Source organism: Rhinopithecus roxellana, chromosome 2 (assembly GCF_007565055.1).
Source record: "Rhinopithecus roxellana isolate Shanxi Qingling chromosome 2, ASM756505v1, whole genome shotgun sequence".
NCBI lineage: Eukaryota > Metazoa > Chordata > Mammalia > Primates > Cercopithecidae > Rhinopithecus > Rhinopithecus roxellana.
The window spans coordinates 44962764-44985357 of record NC_044550.1 but is presented as its reverse complement, the minus strand read 5'-3'; the positions used below and the strand labels follow the sequence as shown (position 1 = coordinate 44985357).

The 22594-nt window shown below is 46.4% G+C and overlaps 1 protein-coding gene across 2 annotated transcripts in view; it reads left to right on the top strand.

The window, feature by feature from the left end:
- The first annotated feature begins 438 nt into the window (after nt 1–438).
- The window catches only part of SEL1L3 (SEL1L family member 3), a 118668-nt gene continuing 96512 nt past the window's right edge, over nt 439–22594 (top strand). Inside the window, exons 1-2 of one of the 2 annotated variants that reach the window (XM_010367999.2) lie at nt 439–795; nt 15914–16484. In XM_010367999.2, the coding sequence (XP_010366301.2) occupies nt 631–795; nt 15914–16484 (736 nt within the window). In that variant the 5' untranslated portion in view covers nt 439–630. Of the gene's footprint in view, nt 796–2826; nt 2966–15913; nt 16485–22594 lie in introns of those variants that run through there. The other variant, XM_030915853.1, reaches the window with a different exon arrangement.

Below are 22594 nucleotides of genomic sequence, written 5' to 3'. Positions count from 1 at the left end.
GGCGGGAACTGGGCTGTGCGACCGGCAAAAGGGTGGGTGGGAGAAGGAGAATGCGGGAGCAAGGAAGAGGATGGGAAGGGAGAATGAGGAAAGGGAGGAAAAGGAGAAAGTGAAAAAGAGAGGGGGTTTGGGAGCGGGAGGGGAGAGGGAAGAGGGAGCCGGAGGGAGAGGAGGGGGATCGCGGAGAGCAGGAGCGGGGAAGGGGGCGGGGGAGGAGCGGAGAGAAAGGGAAAGGGGGGTGCTCCGGGGCCCAGCCACCCGCGCTGGGGGTGGCAGCGGCCAGGGGCGGGACCCGGGTCGGTGCCCACCTGCGTGGGCGTCCGCTGCCCGGAGGGGTGGAAGCTCGGGGGCCGAAGGGAGCGGCCGGGAGGCGGGCTGGGCAGGGAGGCAGAGGGGAGGGAGGGGACGGGGACTGGGAGGCGGGGAGGAGCCGGCGCTCTGCTGGGGCTGCGGGGGCGGCGACGGCGGGAGCGGCAGTGGCGGCGGCGGCGGCGGGTCCGGAGGTGGTGGCAGGTGGCCCCGCGCGCGGCGGCCGGCCCGGCCGGGGGCGGGCGGGAAGGTGGCGCCTCGGGCGGGGGCCGGTCCCTGCACCAGGTGACCTGTTCCGGCCCGGATCCGGGCGGCCTCGCCATGCAGCGGCGCGGCGCGGGGCTTGGGTGGCCGAGGCAGCAGCAGCAGCAACCCCCGCCGCCCGCGGTCTGCCCCCGGGCCGCAGCCATGGCCCCCCCGAGTGGCGGCGTCCCCCCGGGCCTCGGCGGCCGCCCTGCCTGCGCGCTGCTCCTCCTCTGCTACCTGGTGAGCGCCGGACCCTGCCCGGGTCCTCCTCTCCGCGCGGGGCCCCGGGGACGCGGGTGGGGGCGGCCGGGGACACCCGCCACGCGGGGCGGGGACGCCGCTGCTAGTTTTCTCTCTTCCTCGCCGTTGCGCTCCGGGCGCTCCCGGCACCTGGGATGGGTACCCCGGGCGTGGAGAAGGGCGCGTGGACCAGACTTGCCGCGCTGCTGTCTCGTTCGTGCCCATTCCTCTCCCTCCCAGACTCTCTCTAGACCCGGGTCGGATTCCCCTCGAGACTCCTTGTCCTCGACTCCACCCGGGAGCCTCGCCGCCGGGAGTTCGCTCTCCGCCTTGCCGCGCGCGGTCTCCAGCCCCCCCACCCCCGCAACCCCCCACCCCTTCTGGGCTTTCCTCTCAATCTACTCGCAGCTCCTTTCCTTCCCGTGCCCAACTTCGCCTCTTTCTCTCGGCGCCTGCCACCCGCCTCGACCCTCCTATTAGTTTCCACCGGGTCCTCCCGGCCCGGACGATTTTCTGCCAACGCACCTCGCATCTCCAGCGCTCTTCAACTCCTCCTTGGTCACTCCAGCCAAGTTGCGGATGCCGGAAAGAAATCTAGTTCTCTGTAACACGCTTATCGCCAGATTGGTGACTTTAGCTGCGTCTTGAACATTGTTATTTCAGAGAATATGTTTGGCTCATGCATGTCAGTTTGCAATTTGCACACTTCTTGGCTTTTGTTTTAGTCATCAACTAAAGGGCAGTAACCTATTTTTCAAAACCAATTTATTTTAAATACCAGAGTAGTTGAGAACCCTCAGAACAAGGTGGGGAGAAATTTTCTCAGTTCCTTTGATGGCTTGCTTGCTTCTGTTTTGAGTTCTCCTAAACAATAGTAAATTTACAGAAGGCGACACCCTTCCTGCCCAGCGTACCTTATGTTCCAAAATCCTGCAGAAACCTTGGGTTATCTCGCCATATATTACTGTAAATAAATGAAATGGAAAATGCTGAATCATGAAACTGATGTAATAGGAAATTCACAGAATGCCAAAAAAAAAAAAAAAAAAAATGAGCAGTGTCATTGTCCGGAATTCATTTCACTTATGTGGCATTGTCATTATTTGGAGTGTTCCTTTTTGGAAGCTAAAAACTGCTTAGGAGATACTGGCAGGAATTAGAATTTGATTCTGCAGAAATTTGCCACCCAGCCCGTTTCTTTTAACGTTTTTTTACTACTTGAATGTTTCATTTCTTGAAGCAAGAAGGTGTAAAAATGGAAATTATAATTCTGCCTGTGCATCTACCTGTTGAGCAATCCGTGCTTTTACTCATATTTCAAAATGAGCCAATACCAAATTGTGTGGTTGGGCTTACTTCATATTTTCATAAGAAGTTGTCAGTTAACATGAATGATTTTTTTTTACCCAAGAGATATTATTATTTAATATTTATGCCACAAGGTTACAACACACAGGATCATAAATAAAACTGCCATGACAAATGACAAGATTTCAGTTTAAACAGATGATGCCTGTACACAGGGCCCTGCTGGCTACCCACAGAAGCAGAAGTGATGTTGTAGAGTGTTGCGTGAAACATTCATGTACAAATGAGCCGGGCCGGAAAGTTCCACATGGACATCTCAAGACCTGGCAAGGAGGGGGACTACTTCACCACAGTTCAGGAAGTCAGAGTCCGGAGAGCAAAGCCTGAGAGCCTAAGTGGGATCTGCGAATAGAGACGGATGATGATGGAGCAAATATCGCTCATGTGAAAGTTCTGTGTGCACCAAGGGGGATTAAGAGAACGGGGGAAAAATGATGCCATGGATAGACTCAAGTGAGATAGTGAAGGGGTGAGGAAGGGCTCCAGAAAGAGTAATTTTAGAAAATACTGTGATGTGGAAAATAACTAGAGCATGGATGAATGTCTTGGCAGATGGGGAAGGAATGAATTTGGGGACCTCATGGTGGGGGGAAATGTCAGTGCTTCCTGCCTCTGCATACTTCCTTCAGATGAACTTCTGATACGCTTACTGTACAGGAGAGACTTTGATAAACAAGAGAGCCACTTTGCAAAGGACACAAAAGGCCAACTTAAAAGGTAGTCTCCACATTTTGTTCTGAAGATCTGGCTGTTTACTAGGGATGTTGCTCTTGGGTTTGTACTACCTGAGATACTGCTGAAGGTAAGGCTTCTTGATCTTGGAGAAACTTGGTGTGTGAATTGGGGAAAATGTAAATACCCATATGAAACCCTTAAAAAGTATAAAACAATAGAGAGAAAACGCAAATGCATAATTGTGTGCATTTTGCTCAATCAAGGAATGCTACCTGGAGGAAGTGGTTGGTCAGGGGAACGGGGCTGGGCAGGTGCAGGGTAGAGATGGAGCAGAATAGCTAGGCAGGATCTCAGGAATATGTAGACTCTAGAGGAAGAAAGCTGTTTCATAATTTGAAATCCTACATGGTAATAACAATAGCTTGCATTGTGCTAAGTCCTTTATAGGCATTGTCCAGTATTTATTTTAGCAACAACCCTGTGAGGTAGGAGCTATTATAATATCCATTTAGATGAGATAAGAGATTCAGAGAGGTTAAGTTAGTTGCCCCAGGCCGCACAGTCTGAGATTGAAACCCAAGTTTGTCTCCCTCCAGAGCCCCAGCTCTAATCCACACTAGCTTACCGTCTTCTAGATTTTGCTGCTTGTAACTCATTCTTCATCGATGTACAGGCCATTAGCAAAGCTCTAGCAATTAGCAGCTACTGTGCAATTGGCCAGGATGTGAGGTCATGTCTAAAGTAATCTAAAATATACAAAGCAGGAAGCGCAGGCCACAGAATAGAAGCAGGATGTTAAAGTGGGGAAGAAAGGTAAAGCCAGAAAATATTTGCCATCGTTAATGAAGAGATAAAGGTTTGGGGTTTTTATGTAGTCCAGAGGCAGCTGGTGGAGTTTAGCATTTGAGTTTGGATGAATGTGCATACAAGTGTACAGCAAATGTGCCTTGGAATGCATTCCAAAGCCAAATTGCCTATGATTTGGGGACCAGTTCCTGTTTTGTGTTATCTTCACCTATTTGCCTGTTCACAAGGGCTGGAGGTTGAGATCAGCTTCTGAATAGATGCCTTTAAGCACCTGCCCTCACAGGGAGCATGCTTCCTGGAGTCAGGGTCCTGAGGAGTGGGCGCCTTCCCTCTCCATTGGCTGGGATGGAGTAACCTTCAGTATCAGCTCAAGAAGAGTACTGTGTCTGTAGCTAGGATACTGCCAAAGCATGAATAATGGTGATGAGGGCTGAAAGATAAGTCACGGAACGATGCCAAACAGATTTCTGAAAAGATGATCCCTGGTTCCAGCGGCTGCCAGAAAATTCTGAGGTCACCAAAGGTCAAGATGTAGAGAGCCTCCTCAGAGAGGGAGAGGGCCTCGAAAGCAAAGGATAATGAAATTGCTTCCACTGAGGTTTCGGGTGCTGAGTACTGTGCTCCACGCAGAACTTTCCCTGCCCAACGGGCCCTCTTGCTATTTTCTTACACCATTAACTCTTACCTTCTTCCAACTTGGCTAGAACCAGCCTGAGGCTGCCCCAGCTGCCTATCTGTGATAATGGCTCTTCTAGAAGACAATTTTGTCCATTCTAAGCTCTGGTCTCCAATGTATAATATTTTCTTATATGAAAAGATAAATCTCAGGATGGCCAGTATTGATGTCAGCTGTCTAGATGAAATGTTCAGAGTGGATATCTGCACTTGTTAGACAATCAGACTGAGGACAAAGAAGTAAGAGGACATTAACAGCACAGAGGCCGGGCGTGGTGGCTTATGCCTGTAATCCCAGCACTTTGGGAGGCTGAGGCAGGTGGATCACGAGGTCAGGAGATTGAGACCATCCTGGCCAACATGGTGAAACCCCATCTCTACTAAAAATACAAAAACTAGCTGGGTGTGGCGGTGTGCACCTGTAATCCCAGCTACTCGGGAGGCTGAGACAGGAGAACCGCTTGAACCTGGGAGGCGGAGGTTACAGTGAGCTGAGATCACGCTGCTGCACTCCAGCCTGGAGACAGAGCGAGGCTCTGTCTCAAAAGGAAAAACAAACAACAGCAACAACAACAAAAAACAACACAGACACATGTGGGACAGTTAGCAGACAGTGGCTGTGACAGAGCCTTGTACAGGATTCTCTGTAAGTGATGACATACCCGCGGTCAACCATCTAAGAGTATTCATTAACCCCTCACTATGTGTGCAATGCAGGGCATAAGAAGATCAAAATGAGGTAAAGAGATCTGCAATTATCCAGCCTGAGGGAGAGGGATTATGAATATTTGAAAACAGAGATCATCCCCAAACCTCACATCAACCAATAGCTTCCATATTCATCCTGACCAGAGCTGCTAAAATCTCCCAAGCCATGGTGTTGGCCTCTTGCCTTCTATTTCTTCTGGCTGCCTGTTGGCAAAAGTGTCAGAGCTAGAGGACGGGTAGGAGAGAATAACCCAGGCAATTCTCTGGGAAGACGGATAGACTGGAGTAGACCGTAAATAGCCTAAAGGGAATTTGGTTACCTTGTTTATTGGCTCATGCCATTCCCCTGAGAAGGGAGTCGAGGGGCAGGAGGCATGTGCAGCCCGTGAGGAATGGTTGATGGGATTCAGCCTTGGCAGGCCTTGTTTCCCATCTCTACCTGGAGAAGGGCTTAGTTAGACTGGGGAACTGGCTGAGTCTGGCGTTTGTGTGTTTGTGGTTAAGGCAATATCTATCTTCTTCAAACTCAAGGCATGGCAGCATGGTGGCATTTTAGCTCCAACACTTTCAAGATGAGAATAAGGAAAGTCGTGAGATTCCCCAACCCTGTAGCCAGAAATCAATGACAAGTGTGTAAAGGCAAGCGTGTGAGTTGAGGGCATCATCTTTGGGTGTTGTTAGAAGACAAGAGGCACACCGTCACTGACTCTGGAGTCAGCTGATGTGGATTTGAATTTTGGTTCTGCTTTTTGGTAGCTGGTTGACCTTGGGCAAGTTACTTACCCTCTCTGAAGGCATTCCGTTGCCTCAGCTGTGCCAGTGGGGATGCTGTCTCCCCCTGTGGGCTGTTGTGAGGATTTGGTTAGGAGGGAGAAGTCTATGAGGTCCCATGTAAGAGGAGGAAGTTAGAAGTCAGAGAGGAAAAAAGGTTTAACACACCCGTCCCAGTGCCCAGTACACAGTAGGTACTCAATGAAATAAGAGCAAACCAACTTAGGTAGCTTTGTGTGATGTGAGTTGGGAAGAAACAGCATATTAAATAGTATGGGGGAGAATCTTACACAACCAGTATTATTGATCATGACTGTGATGGTGTGGCTCTGGCCAGCTCTCAGGTTTAGGAAGGAATAATACTCAACTGGGAAATGCTTCCCTAAGCACATGCTGATTTTGAAGTCTGTATTGACATCATCTTCCATTTTGCTTAATTGCATGCTTTGTTGACTTAAACAGAATTTTTGCTTATATCTGGTAGGCAGAAATTACAAAATAGGCCCTTTAAGGCAAGACGCTTGCTTACCTTTTTGACTTAGGGAAAATGTGATCCAGCCAGTTTGAAGAGGAAGCCCTCATGAGCCACAGTTTTCTTAGGAAAAGAATGGGGCAGAATGGTCAGGAATGAGAAAAACAGTTATTGCTTTCTTATCATACCCACCCACAGACACGTGTACGTGCCAGTGAACTCATAGCAAGTTGTGAACGATTTAAAGTTTCCCAATCTCTCTGTCCCTTCCTTAAATACCAAGTGGAGACCAGATAGAGAACAAAGCCAAGTTTTCTCAGCTCTTTGGAACAAGGGAGGGTGATTTGAACAGCATCTCTTCTTATTGATTTTGCTTAAAGGAATCAAATGCAGTCATCCTAAAAGAAGTTTAGGTCATGTTGATAGTTTTGTTTTCCATCCAGAAGATACATAAATTCATCTGTTTCTTGATTCCCAGGCAGAATTCAATGCATTTAGATCTCCTATTTGGGGTCTTCTATCATGAACACACATTAACTGGCCCATTTCTTTCTTGTTTTAAAAAAATTTTACAATACATGCACATTTACACAGAAATAAGAGAATCTATGTTTTGTGACTGTGCATGACATTGTCAAATTTGACTTTGATAAGGGCTCACATCTGGTGTAAACATATTTGAGGTCTCAAGCATCTTTCAGGGCCCAGCTCCGTTGTGGGCAAAATGGATCAGTATGTTGCTTTCAAGGTGGAACATCTATTGTAGCTGCCTAAATGGCATAATTTGAGGGACACAGATGCCCCTCTTCACCCCAAATATCTTGGTTAGAGTTGTGGTGCATTTAGACTGTGCTTTTAAGGCATTATCTCCGCAAAGCCGGCACAGATATACAGATACGTGACATTACCTCAGTATTTTTTCATTATCACAGTGACATGGATGAACTTGCCAGATAAACAGGAACTCAGCAGAGGGTCGAGAGATGAGAAATCTTGAACAATTAATTTGTATTTTTGGTGTGGAGAAATGGAAACGGTCCTAGAATGTAAGGCAGTTGTCTGAAAGGTCTAGAGGGACAAAATAGCTGGGAGAAGTTTGCCCCAAATGGGTAAGGTGGGTGCCAAGGTGCCACCTCCCCCGACCTCACAGTTCCCCAGCTAGGCTCTGACCCCCAGGGACCAATAAGATCCCAAAGGGTAAGGGCTATTTGGAAGGAATTAACGAGGCTGGGAGAAAAACAGAGAAATGATGGGGATCCCTTACAAGAGAACTTAGAGTATAAGAAGAAGGCAGTGGGGACTCAAAACTGATCAAGTCATTTGGTTTATATGCAAGTGCCCCCAGAGCCACCGAGGCATCTGGCAGAAATGCCCACACCCAGTGCTTTTTTTTTTCCCTGAGATGGAATCTCGCTCCGTTGCCCAGGCTGGAGTGCGGTGGCACAATCTTGTCTCACTGCCACCTCTGCCTCCCTGTTTCAAGTGATTCTCCTGCTTTAGCCTCCTGAGTAGCTGAGATTACAGGTGCCTGCCACTACGCCTGGCTAATTTTGTTTTGTATTTTTAGCAGAGACAGGGTTTCACCGTGTTGACCACGCTGATCTCAAACTCCTGACCTCAGGTGATCCGCCCCCCTCAGCCTCCCAGAGTGCTGGGATTACAGGCATGAGCCATCGCGCCCAGCCCCAGTGCTTTATTTCAGCAAGAAACACTTACCAAATTCTTATTGTGTGTCAGACTCTATCTTAGAAGCTGGAAACATAACAATGACATAGACTCTGAACTCATAATTTCTAAACAAAGGAACATGCAGATAAATTTTCAGCTTGTATTAATGCAACCTGGCATGTGAAAATACCTATGAAGGCTGGACACGTGTCATGCCTGTAGCTGGAACTCTTCAAGTTTAATTGCTTTATTTTCCTGGCAGGAAACAGCTTATAACCACATGCATGACTTGAGCCAGGAAGTCAACTTCAGCTTAATCAATATTTAGAGTGTGATGTGTTGCTAATCAGTGTTGGTTTTGTGCATAGCAGAGGTAGCCACGACTCATGGTGAATCAGCTGCCCACAGGGTCTGCTACAAGTCACTGGATGCCAGCTTCCTTCATTGCATAGGTGCCTCAAAGCACCTTCTTGAAGTAAACCCTTCAAGACCATGTTCTGCACAAGCCACGTAGGGTGATTTTGAGGCCCTCTTTGGGGCCAACACACCCTCATTAACTTAAGGAAACATTGCCCCACCCCGAAGTTTCTCTTTTCTTGTACTCCAGCTGTCATTCAAGCTTCTACTTGTCAAACAATCCATCTCAGTCCTTGAAATTTGATCTCTTTGCCTAGATTAATTTCATGTTATCCTCTGACTTAGATCTTTTCTGAAAGAAACAATAGCAAAATGTCAACACTCTCTACCAGGGAACCTTAGAAAAATACAGAATCAAGTCCCATCAACTACACACATATGAAATGATGCCCTGTTGGGCTATTCACCCCGTTTCTCCTATATGACAACTCCTAACAAAGCATATCTTCTGTCACCTTTTGTTCTTCAAAACTCTATCTGGGATAATAGCTTGATAATTGGCTGGGCACTGTGGCTCATGCTGTAATCCCAGCACTTTGGAAGGCCGAGGTGGATGGATCCCCTGAGGTCAGAAGTTCGAGACCAGTCTGGCCAACATGGTGGAACTTGGTCTCTACTAAAAATACAAAAATTACCCGGGCGTGGTGGTGCGCGCCTGTAGTCCCAGGTACTTGGGAGGCTGAGGTACGAGAATCACTTGAACCTGGGAGGCAGAGGTTGCAGTGAGCTGAGATTGTGCCACTGCACTCAAGCCTGGGTGACAGAGCGAGACTCAGTCTCAAAAAAAAAAAAAAAGCTTGATAATTTAGAAAAGAAGTTGGCAAACTATAGGCCTGTGGGCCTGTCCAGTCAGCCGCCTGCTTTTGTAACCAAAGTTGTGTGGGACCATGGCCATACTCATTCAGTTATGTGTTGTCCCTATGGCTGTCTCAAAGTGTCCCTGCAAAACCTAAAATATTTACCATCTGGCTTTTTTTTTTTTTAACCAAGAAATTCAGCTGACCTCAAATTTAGAATAGCACTATCCGGTAGAAATACAATATGAACCACAAATTTCAAGCCACATATATAATTTTAAATTCTCTAGTAGCCATGTTAAAAAAGTAAAGAGAGGCCAGGCACAGTGGCTCACGCCTGTAATCCCAACACTTTGGAGGCCAAGACACGTGGATCACCTGAGGTCACGAGTTCGAGACCAGCCTGGCCAACATGGCAAAACCCTGTCTCTACTAAAAATACAAAAATTAGCCGGGCGTGGTGGCACATGCCTGTGATCTCAGCTGCTCAGGAGACTGAGACAGGAGAATCGCTAGAACCGGGGAGGCAGAGGTTGCAATGAGCCAAGATTGCCCCATTGTACTCCAGCCTGGATGACAGGGTGAGACTTCATCTCAAAAAAAAAAAAAAAAAAAAGAAGTAAGGAGACCAGGCATAATGAATATTAATATATTCTATTTAATTCAGTGTGTCCAAATATTGTCAACATATAATTAATATAAAAATTATTAATGAGGTATTTTGCAGCCCTTTTTTTATATGAAGGCTTTGAAATTCAATGTATATTTTACACTTACAGCACATCTCAAATCAGACCAGCCACATTACAAGTGCTTAATATGACCTGTGACTACCATGTTAAATAACATATGTTTAGCACCTATATACCTTGAGGTAACTTTTACTGCACCTGAGACTTTGAAACAGGTGAAAATGAAATAATCTTCAAATGAGTATATGGAGAGTTTTTTTGAAACAGAATTTGAAGGGACAGCTCTGTGGAGAGTACGTGGTGAAATGTGTATATGCCTTCTTATTTTTATTTTTATTTTTGGGGGGACAGGGCCTTACTCTATTGCCCAGGCTGGAGTGCATTGGCACTATCATAGCTCACTGTAACCTTGAATTTTGAGGCTTAAGTGATCTTCCTGCCTTGGCCTCCCAAAGCACTGGGATTACCAGCATGAGCCACAGCACCCGGCTTGTATATACTTCTATTATCCACAATGTTATAAGCATGGACCATCAAACAAAACTTGAAACCATGCTCAGGGCGCTGCGCTAATTAATAAAGAAAAGTGGACTGGTGCACTTTTAGCAGTGAGATGTAAAATAATGAACATGGTTATTATGAACTACACTTTTCTAGTAAAATCAAATGGCCTTTTCCCCAGCATTCTGTTTAAAAGAGGTTTTCACTGGAGGTCCCAGCATCAGCATTAAAAATCTGACACCCTCCATTCCCACTCAGAAAAATATCGTAGTGGGAGAGCTGAGCCTGGGTGAGTTTTTAAGGTATATGAGGAAGAGGTTTCAAGTCATTCTTTGGGAAAAAAGAAAATGTGATATTTAATACACCTCTGCATGTCCTGGGCGCTGGGCTGCCTTTTATCTCACAAAATAAGCAAATGTCTTATTTGACATTTGACTTATTTGTGGGATTAGTGAGGCAAACATTCGGGGCATTGCTTTGGAATAAGGCGTGTTGGTCACCCTTCGGCTGATTCGGTTTCCACCAGCACCAGTGATCTCTGGCCTTGGGTGAAACTCTGTTGTGGACTTAACACTGTGATTTGCATCTTGAGGGTGGGGGCGACATCTTGGCACATCTGGCTGAATGAATAAACCAGTGTTCATGGACAAATGCTGGGTGCATCCCTATTCATGTGGAAGCAGAATTTAGCCTAGAGTTTCCAGGCGGCCATGGAATGGTGACCATTAGTCACCACTGATATCATTTGCTATGGCATGGGTAAGGTGGGAGTGGGCGGGCGGCTAGAAGAGGAGCCAGGTTTCTGGGCTTGCCTTTGCTAACCCGCCAGCTGGGTGATGTTGGAGAATGTCACCTCTTGATTGTCATTTTCTTATCTGCAGAATAAGAGAGTAGACTGGCTTGTCACCAGACTCATCCATTGTAACGTTCTCTGCTTCTAATTATGAGATGGTTTTTATATGTGTTTCCTCCTTGTAATCTGGCAGTATGAACGAGAACATAAAACAATTAAACCTCTCCTGGGGGCGGGGGGTGGCACGGACAGTTTGCACTGTGCCCCCTTCTTTATATATCTCTTCCCACAGGTTTCCCATGACTGGTCAAAAGGAATTGCCAGCCCTTCTCCTATTCTCTCTGCCATTTGCAGAAGACACAGTTTCCACTGTGACCCTTTTTTTTTTTTTTTTTTTTTTTTTTTTTTTTTTGAGACAGAGTCTCACTCTGTCACCAGGCTGGAATGCAGTGGCATGATATCGGCTCACTGAAAGCTCTGCCTCCCGGGTTCAAGCGATTCTCCTGCCTCAGCCTCCCGAGTAGCTGGGACTACAGACATGTGCCATCACACCTGGCTAATATTGTATTTTTGTAAAGACGGAGTTTCACCATGTTGGCCAGGATGGTCTCGATCTCTTGACTTCGTGAACCACCCACCTCAGCCTCCCAAAGTGCTGAGATTATAGGCATGAGCCACCATGCCCAGCCCACTTTGACCTTTTAGGACAGTTGCTTTCTCCTCACCTACTTAAAAAAAAATTGTGTAGCACACAATTCAAAAGTTAGGGAAGGATGTACAGTGCATCTCTCTCTCTTGTTTTTTTTTGTTTGTTTGTTTTGTTTTGTTTTTTGAGACGGAGTCTCCCTCTGTCACCTAGGCTTGAGTGCAGTGTCATGATCTTGGCTCACTGCAAGCTCTGCCTCCTGGGTTCACGCCATTCTCCTGCCTCAGCCTCCCGAGTAGCTGGGACTACAGGCGCCCACCACCACGCCTGGCTAATTTTTTGTATTTTTAGTAGAGTCGGGGTTTCACTATGTTAGCCAGGATGCTCTCTATCTCCTGACCTCGTGATCCACCCTCCTTGGCCTCCCAAGGTGCTGGGATTACAGGTGTGAGCCACTATGCCCGGTGCATCTCTCTCTCTTATTCTGTCTCCTGGTCACCTCATTCTTATCTGTGTAAGCAACCAGTGATAAGTGTATTCAAGTGAATATGCACATGTACATATATATGTATGTGTGGTGTGTGTGTGTGTGTATTTAATCCAAATGGTATTTCTGAATCTGTTTTTAAAAAGCAAGCAAAAAAAATGGGAAGTGACTGCCAGTGGGTACTGGGTTTCATTTTGGGGCAATGAAATGTTTGAAAATTGATTGTTGTAATGATTGATTGTTGACTAGCTCTATAAATCTACTAGAAAACATTGCAACTTACACTTTCAATGTGTGAATTGTGTGGTGTGAATTACATTTCAGCAAACCTGGAATTTCAAAACCTGGGCTGGGCGCGGTGGCTCACGCCTGTAATCCCAACACTTTGGGAGGCCGAGATGGGTGGATTACCTGAGGTCAGAAGTTCGAGACCAGCCTGGCCAACTTGGTGAAACCCCATCTCTACTAAAAACACAAAAATTAGCCGGGTGTGGTGGCAGGTGTCTGTAATCCCAGCTACTTGGGAGACTGAGGCAGGAGAATCACTTGAACCCGGGAGGCAGAGGTTGCAGTGAACTGAGATTGTGTCACTGCACTCCAGCCTGGGTTACAGAGTGAGACTCCATCTCAAAAAAAAGAAAACCCTAAAAATTCAAAAACAAACAAAAAAAACAGACACAAAACCCTTTGAGATCATTCCATTATCTGTACGTGGAGAGCTTCTTCCTTTTAATAACTGTGTAGTACTCTACGAGTGGATATACTATTTTTATTTAACCAGCTCCCTCTTGATGGTTATTTAGGCTCCCCATGTCCTGCAGTTACAAACTGTACTGAAGTGAAAATCTACACAAACATCATTTTGCACAACTTTGAGTGTATTTGTAGGTTAAACTCCTAGAAGTGAAATTGTTGATGCAGAGGGTGAGTGCATTTATAATTTTAGTAGGTTTTACTTGATTGACCTCATAGAGATTAGAGATTACTGCCACCAGCAATACATAAGAGGGCATGCTTCCTACACTCTGGTCAGTACAATGTGTTATCTGACTTTTTGATCTTTGCAAATCTAGTGGGTAAAAAATGGTATCTCAGCGCAGTTTCAGTTTGCATTTATCTTACTGTGAATAAGCATTTACCTGTTGATTAACTATGTCGTTTGCTCATTTTTGTATGAATTGTTAGCCTTGTTTCTAATTGACATTGACTCTCAGTTGCTTTAAAAGGGAGACACCATCCCCTTGTACAGAAACCTTTGTTGATTCTTTGCTGTCAGTGGAATAAAAGTTCACATTCCTTGGGCTGGGACTCAGTGTTCTCCAGGGCCAAACTCTACTTTTCTTTTCAACCACATACCTGCGTGTTCACATAACTACTTTCTATTCCCTAAGTATACCTGCATTCCCCTGCCTCTTGCCCGGCTTATGCTGTTCACACCCTCTGCAGTGCCTTTCCCTGTCTCTCTACCTGAAGAACTTCTTTTCATCCCTCAAAGCCCAACTGAGATACCATTTCTTCCATAAAGCCTATCCCAGACCTTCCAGTTAGAATTATTCTCTCCCAGTGCTATGCACCCTCGGGCTTGTTTACAGTTTGGTGGGAACACTGACCACGTTTTGTCTGTATTGCCATTGTTTATAGACATGATTCCCTGATACCAAATTTCATGTCTTGTCCATCTTTGCCTCTCCCACAGTTCTAAGTCAGAATTGAAAAAAGGAGTTTTTATTTCTTTCCTCGGAGGAGACCAAAGTGACTTTTTTTCTTTTAAATTGTGGTAAAAAGATGCATGCATTAAAATGTACCATTTTAATCATTTGTAAGTGTATAGTTCAGTAGTGTTAAGGACATTCCCATTGTTGTGCAACCAGCACCACTTTCTATCTCCACACTATTTCATCATCCCAAACTGAATCTCTAGACCCATTACATCCTAACTCCTCAATCCCCTCTTCCCTTAGACCCTGGTAACCTCTATTGTACCTTCTGTCTCTGCGAGTTTGACTACTCTAGGCACTTCATGTAAGTGGATGATACAATATCTGTTCTTTTGTGTCTAGCTTGTTTTACTTAGCATCATGTCCTCAAAGTTCATCCATTTTACAGCATGTATCAGAATTCCGTTATTTCATTCCCTTCTATGGGCTGAATAATATTCCATCCCACATATATACCACATTTTTTCTACCCATTCATCCGTGAATGGACCGTTGGGGTTGCTTTTGGCTAGTGTGAGTAATGCTGTTATGAACATGAGTGTACAAATCTCTCTTCAAGTCTTTGCTTTAAATTTTTGTGGTGTATATCCAGAAGTGGAATTGCTGGATCTGATCATATCATAATTCTTTTTTGAGATGCAGTCTCACTCTGTTCCCCAGGCTAGAGTGCAGTGGTGTGATCTTGGCTCACTGCAACCTCCACCTCCCAGGTTCAAGCAATTCTCCTGCCTCAGCCTCCCAAATAGCTGGAATTACAGGTGCACACCACCACTCCTGGCTGATTTTTGTATTATTAGTAGAGACAGGGTTTCATCATGTTTACTAGGCTGGTCTTGAACTCCTGACCTCAGGTGATCCACCCACCTCAACCTCCCAAAGTTCTGGGATTACAGGCGTGAGCCACCACCCCCAGCCTGATCATATGATCATTCTGTGTTTAATGTATTTGAGGAACTGCTATACTGCTTTCCACAGTAGCTGCACCATTTTACGTTCTCACTAAGAGTGCCTAAGTGTTCCAGATTCTCCACATCTTCACCAACACTTGTTATTTTCTGTGTGTGTGTGTGTGTGTGTGTGTGTGTGTGTGTGTGTGTGTGTGTTTTATAATAGCCACCCTAATGGATATGCAGTGGTCCAAAGTGACCTTTTTCTATTGTGTTTTGGATACCTGAATCACAAAGTCATATTTAGGAGAGCTCTTAGCATTCATATATCAGCACCTCATGCTCAAAACCTTGCCTCAACTTCATGACCAGATAAACAAACATTCAGCTAAAATCTTTCTTGGTGCATGTAGCATCGTCTATGGTGAAAGAATTGGACAACACAGCTCATCGTCTGAGCTTGCTTGTGACCAGGAGCAATAGAAGCCTCTCGCCTGTCCATGTATCAGGCAGGCTTGCCCTGGCTTCAAACTTATGGGAGGAAAAGGGGCCAGGGTGGCATCCCTGTCATGTTCCCTTGAGGGTGCACTTTGCACTTTTCTGCCACCCTTTGACTTGGTACTGTCGGATCCACCACTTAAAGTCAGGACAATGGTTTGAAAATGTCTGAAGCTGTGTTGTCTCTGTTTTATTCTAAGGCAGGTTCCATCGCTACTGGATTTGTTGTGAACCAGCTTCTGCCTTTGAAAACCAACTCTGGAATTATTGCCACGTAGATGTGACAGTCACATTCTGATCAGCAGATGTTACTGGGTCTGGGGAGAGAGTTTAATGTGACCTCATCTTCCATTGTATTTGTGTGTTGGTTTTTCCCCAATTCTTCAGTAGTGGTTTTGACATCTTTTATCTCCTGCATTCATTCATTGCTTTATGTAGACTGATATTTTTTTTCCCAGGAAAATAATGATTCGCATACCTGTTATGATGAGGATTTTTAAACTTTCTGTATTGCTTACTTTCTTTTTCTTTTTTTCAGAATGTTGTACCGTCTTTGGGTAGGCAGACTTCCCTGACGACGTCAGTGATACCCAAAGCTGAGCAGAGCGTGGCTTACAAAGACTTTATTTATTTCACTGTCTTTGAAGGAAATGTTCGCAACGTTTCTGAAGTCTCGGTTGAGTATTTATGCTCTCAGCCTTGCGTTGTCAATTTGGAAGCAGTTGTTTCATCTGAGTTCAGAAGTAGCATTCCCGTGTACAAAAAAAGGTGGAAGAATGAGAAACATCTTCACACCAGCAGGACACAAATAGTACATGTGAAATTTCCAAGCATTATGGTTTACAGAGATGATTATTTCATCAGACATTCCATCTCTGTATCTGCAGTGATAGTACGCGCCTGGATTACTCACAAATACAGTGGCGGAGACTGGAATGTTAAATGGGAGGAAAACTTGCTCCATGCTGTAGCAAAGAATTATACCCTCCTGCAGACCATCCCGCCTTTTGAACGCCCTTTCAAAGATCATCAAGTGTGCCTTGAGTGGAACATGGGTTATATTTGGAACCTTCAGGCAAACAGGATTCCACAGTGTCCTTTGGAAAATGGTAGGTCATCTCTCTTGCTAGGAACCTAATTCTCATTTTTTTCAGATAGCCTGTATCATGATCGAATGGCAGGAGAAAATTCTTCTATTAGTGACGGGGGATACAGGGAAAATGGAGGGACACATTGAGTCTGTGACTTTGAAGTCTGAAGACAAAAGGAGAAAAATTAAAATGGGAAGAGAGGAGAAAGATTAGTAGAGAGCAGGACCAAAGATGAAAGAGCAGAACAGAGGAGCTGAGGAAGATGGACTTTGAGAGGGTTAGATCTGCTTTAAGCTGGAAAGGAGTATTCATGCCACCGAAACAAGAATTGGGAAAATCTTCCCATTCCCCCGCAAGCCCACTAAATTTCTTTTCTTTCTTTTTTTTTTTTTTTTGAGACAGAGTTTTGTTCTGTTGCCCAGGCTGGAGTGCAGTGGCGAGATCTCGCTCGGCACACTGCAACCTCTGCCTCCCGGGTTCAAGCAATTCTCCTGCCTCAGCCTCCCGAGTAGCTGGGATTACAGGCGCCCGCCACCATGCCCGGCTAATTTTTGTATTTTTAGTAGATGGGGTTTCATCATGTTGGCCAGGCTGGTCTTAAACTCCTGACCTCAGGCGATCTGCCTGCCTCTGCCTCCCAGAGTGCTAGAATTACAGGTGTGAGACACCATGTCCGGCCTCTATTATTTTTAAGCAGAGTGTTTTATCCTGGAGGAGATGAGAACCTAAAGGAACCCTTCCGACGGAAAGGGAGGTTGTATCACAGAATGGTAACCTCTGGCTGGGCAGGATTCCTGCCCTGCCACTTTCTATCTCTGTAACCTTGGAACCCTCTGAGCCTCAGTTTTCCTATCTGTAAAATGGGGATAATAAACAGTTCCTTCAGGTCAGTACTATGAGGACTAAATGAGATGTGATTGCTTAGCACATCATCAGCTCTCAGTGAGAAGTTGTGATGATGATAGAGTCCACACTCTGCGTTTTATCCTAATTGCCACATGGTCACAACCTCAGCAGGACCAATCCCGGAGGCTCCCAGGCCCTTCTACAGCCTTGGTGAAGCCCTGGGGCTGGAGATCTCAGGTGTGTGCTGAGAGGCGGCACTCTCAAGTTCTTTCCATTGTGCAAGGAGCGCCTTGCTCTGTGAATGCTGAGTGCCTGCCAGCTCTTCTTCTGCCCCCTCAGTGGGGAGCCCTCCACAGTTGTTTCCTCAACTATGGCCCTAGGACCACCTGTGACAGAATCACAAATGTTTGTTGCAAATGCAAATTCCTAGGCCCCGTCCTTCATTTACTTAGTTGGGATCGGCGGGGGCAGAGGAAGTCCTGGAATCAGCATTTTAAACACCTTCCTCACGACTCTGATGCAACCTAAAACTTGAGAACCTGCGGGCCAGGGACAGAGCTGGTTGGACTTAGGATTGCTAAGGTTCCCGTGACCCGACCCCCAGCCAGGTTTGGCAGGCAGAGGACATCCATGGGCTTGTGGCAACAGACCGTTCCGTAGGAAGTGCCTGACAGCTCATCTTCAACAGGACGGGTGTAGGACAAGGTGACTTAAGGACATGCTCTCTAAGTTTTTCCTCTAGTGATCAACTTCTTGTCACCTCTGGGATGGGATTTCTGTTGGGCTCTCTTTGGGGAAATAATGGCTATGGCGATTTCTTGGTACTGTCCCAAAACAGCTCTGCATCAAATGAAAACTGAAAGGTCCTGTGTCAACATATGTGATAGCTGCTCAGAGGCCACTTACCCTAGAACTGGCACATATGACATATTCCAAAACTTTTTCTTGTTTTGAGACAGGGTTTCACTGTGTTACCCAAGCTGGAGTGCAGTGGCATGATCATAACTCACTATAGCCTCAACATCCTGGGCTCAAGCAATCCTCCCACCTCAGCCTCCCAAGTAGCTGGGACCACAGGCATGCACCAGCACACGCAGCTGATTTTTTAATTTTTTTGTAGAGATGGGGTCTTCCTATGTTGCCCAGGCTGATCTTCAACTCCTAGGCTCAAGCAATCCTCCCGCCTTGGCGTTCCAAAGTGCTGGATTAAAACTATTTTGAAATAATTGCAGATTCACAGAAAGTTGCAAGGGCTACAGAGTCCCCTGTGTATCCTCACCCCAGCTTCCTCATTTTCCATATCTACAGTGCAAAATCAAAACTGGGAAAGTAATGTTGATCTAATACTGTTAACTGGACTCCAAGACCTTATTCAGATTTTACCATTTTTTACAGGGGCTCCTCTGTTTGTGTAGAGCTATACAATTTTAACCTACGTTTTAATAGCCCTGTCTGTCTGGCTTATTCTGCATTTGTACGGTGCTTTAAATGAAAAGATATCTAGAAGATGAAAGCAAATTCCCTTTCTGTGTGTGTGCACATAGCGGGGAGGGTGGGATGGGTAGTTAAATGTCTGAAAGCAGTCAAGTCAATCATTTTGATGATCAGTGTGCCTCCCTCTTCCAGGCAGAGCCCCATGCAGGCATCTGTCTGGAATACCTTCCACAGGGCTACCTAATTTGTTAAGGGGAAGAGAGCATGGGGCACACACAGCCACAGTTTGCTGTACCTCTGACTTTGGCAGGGATTAATGATTCCATTTCATATTTGACACATCATGTATTTCTCATTGAAGAATGACTGAATTGCAAGCTGGAAGTTTCCAAATGAAATCATTTAACGAACTGGCTCAGTTCTTAAGGTGTCTGAATATGCCCTTAAAATGTGAAACGTCTTTTCCTTCTTTTGTTGTTTCTTCTCATATTCACAGGGCTTAGGAACAGCACAGTGGGGTTTTTCTCCTCACCTGCTTCAGAGCATTACCTCAGGAGTGAGAATTAAACCATAATGCAGAGAAAACCCTTTCCCAAGAGTTAAAGTCACTGAAAATGGTGGGGCGCTCCATGCACCCTCAAAATAAGCTCTGATCACAAGGCTGTGATTTGTTTACTGAAAAAGGGGCACACATTCTTCCTTCTCCAAAAGACAGGTCACAAGCGCGTCTGCAGCAGTCCCATGGAAAACATCCATGACCTTTGTTCCAGATCTGGGCTGTGGGGATGGAAGGGGGCCAGGCCTCTGGTTCGTTTTTAGCAGGGGCTTCTTGATGAACAAGAATCAAGTCAGAACAAGATGGCATCAGTGAGGCGCCGAGCTGAGCCACAAGGGGCCTGTCATGTATGGCCCCTGTCTCAGCCAGCACTGATGTGGGGTTTCAGGGAAGGTTTTCTGTGTCAAGTGCCTGGTGTCCTACGATGGCCCTGCCTCTGAACTGAAGTACTCCCTGACTTGCTTTCATTTTCCTTTTCATGTATAAAAAGAGTCAAAGTCCCTGTGCCCTGGTGTTCTGGAAGTGTGCTTGGAGGGCCTCCACCACCGGCTTTGCCGAGGCTCCCGAGGCGAGGGCTGCATGTGTCCAGACATGGCTTTCAGCAGCTTATCTCCTTTGCCAGGCCAGACCCGGCCAGGCCATGAGGCTGATTTTTGGTGGAGATGCAGCAGACGTTTACCCAGCCCTGCGTGGAAAACCTAACCGGGATGAGAAGTCAGTAGCCATTGGGAACACGTGTGTGCCACGACTTGGCCACGTGCCCCCGGTGCACCTGTTGCTGCTGCATCCTGGGTGTGGGGGGCATACGTAGCCATAGGCAGACTGTGAATCTACCTAGTGTGGCTTATTTCCTTGAGGGAAGGGACTGGGCGTTTCTGTTGTCCCTCCCAAATCACATGTGTGCCTGACTCACGCTGGAGTCACGGAAAGAAAGGAATCAGCCATGCAGGCTGGTGACTTGGGCCCCAGACCTGGGGATCCACCTGGACTTCTCTTCCTGTCATACTCTATTTTGAGAGTCACCTAGTGCTGACTGTATGTGTCACATATTCAGTCCCTTCTTGCATTTCTCACCACGTGGAGTGCCGTTGTCCTGGTCTAAGCCATCATCCTCCTGTCTGGACTCCTGGCACTGCCTGCAAGTGGCCCCCCAGTTTTGCCCATCATACCCTCTTGACCCCCCACCAGCAGCCAGTGCAAGCTGATCACATCACTCCCTGATTAAACCCCCCATTTCCTCCCATTGCCCACTGATCCCAGTTAAGATCAACCCATGCCCCTTACTCTGTGGGAATCTGTCCCTGTCCCCTTGCAGCCTCGTGTCCCACCATGCACACCCTTCCTGACTGCTTCCAGCAACAGGAGGCCTCCTTGCTTGTCCTGGAGCATACCGAGTTCATTCTTACTTTGGGACATGTGTGTGACTGCTCCTCCACCTAAGATGCTCTTCTCCCAGATCACCACATGGCCACTTCCTTACCTCACTCACCCCTCTGCTCCAATGCCATCTCCTCAAGATGGCTCTCCCAGCCACCTTATCTAAGACAGCAGGCCCACCCCACCGCCCTGCCTGTTATTGTCCACCTTCATTTTCCTTCCTGGCCTGATCACCACTGGATGGTTTCAGTAAATATCTTTAGTTGCCTATGTGCCTATTGCCTGGTCCACACTGGAGCACAAGCTCCACGAGGCCTGGGGACTTGTTTGCTTTGTTCTGATGGTGAGCATAGAGCCCTGCACTCATGACTATTTGTTGCTTGAATGAATGCTCTTAGCCAAGGGGGAAGGACAGTTTGTGAACATCACACACTGATACCCTTGCAGGGCTGTGTTGCCACATGAGGGAGTGTGTGGGGGTGGGGGTGGCTGTGCTCCTTCCCTAGGGCCACTGCACACACTCCGCAGCTTCCCAGACAAACCCACCGGGGCTGTGCTAGTTAAGTCTGCAGGCTTCTCCTGTTCAGGGATTCTCCTTCGCAGCCACAGGTAAGCTCAGCTTCCCCTTTGTGGTTTAAGTCTTTGATTCCCCACCCCTATGTCTTTACTAAAGCAGTTTCTTTCCCCTAGAATAGCTCCTGTTCCGCCCCGACTCCCCCAGCCCACGAAGCAACACCTCCCCCCACTGCCACTTTCCATGTCTGCTTGGCAAAATCATACCCCTATTTCAACAACTGGCTCAAATTCTAACACTTTTCTAGCCCCCACCCTGAAGTTTTGTTGAGTTTTTTTTTTAGTTTCCACAACCAGAAATTAACTTCCTAACTGCTGGCCATCAGAATGCTCTATTGGTACTGCTCCTATGACATGTATCATGATTCATTCAATTAAACAAAGATTGAGCACCTATTATGGATCAATTTCTTTACTGAGTGTGAAGGCTCAAAGAGGAGGACAAAGCCACTCTCTTTAATGTGGCTACCAATAGTCACAGTCACTTACTGCTACTGAGCATTTGCTATGTGCCAGGCACTGTCAAAGTGCTTTATGTGGTTTACCTGGTTATCTAATTTTTTTTTTTTTTTTTTTTTTTTTTTTTTTGAGACAGGGTCTTGCTCTGTCATCCAGGCTGGAGTGCAGTGGCGCGATCTTAGCTCACTGCAACCTCTGCCTTCCGGGTTCATGCTATTCTCTTGCCTCAACCTCCTGAGTAGTTGGTGTTACAGATGTGTGCCACCATGCCCAGCTAATTTTTGTATTTTAAGTAGAGACAGTATTTTGCTATGTTGGCCAGACTGGTCTCAAACTCCTGTCCTCAAGTGATCCGCCTGCATCGGCCCCCAAAGTGCTGGGATTACAAAGTGCTGGGTGAACTGCAGTGTCTGGCCCATTGTTATTTAATTTAATTTGCCCAATATTCCACTGGGATATTTACCAAAGGAGAAAACAGAAAACTGACTCAGAGAGATAGAGTAGCTTGTCTAAGTTTGCACAGCTATTAATGAAGATGCTGGAGTTTGAACCTGAGTAGTTTGGTTCCCAAATCCCGCACTTAATTCATTAGGCTAAACTACCAGGTGATGTCATGAAGCTATGTATTTATTTTAAGTCATTCATTCACTGAAAAACAGTTCCTGAGCAACCTGTATGTGTTAAGCACTTTGTGTGGCTTCTTCACAGAGGAGGTGACATTTTGACAGAGACTTGAAGGATGAGTAGAGTTTTCATGGATCATAAAGGAGGGGTTGGGCGCAGTGGCTCACGCCTATAAACCCAGCAATTTGGGAGGCTGAGGCAGGGAGATCACTTGAGGCCAGGAGTTAGAGACCAGCATAGCCAACATGGTGAAATTCCA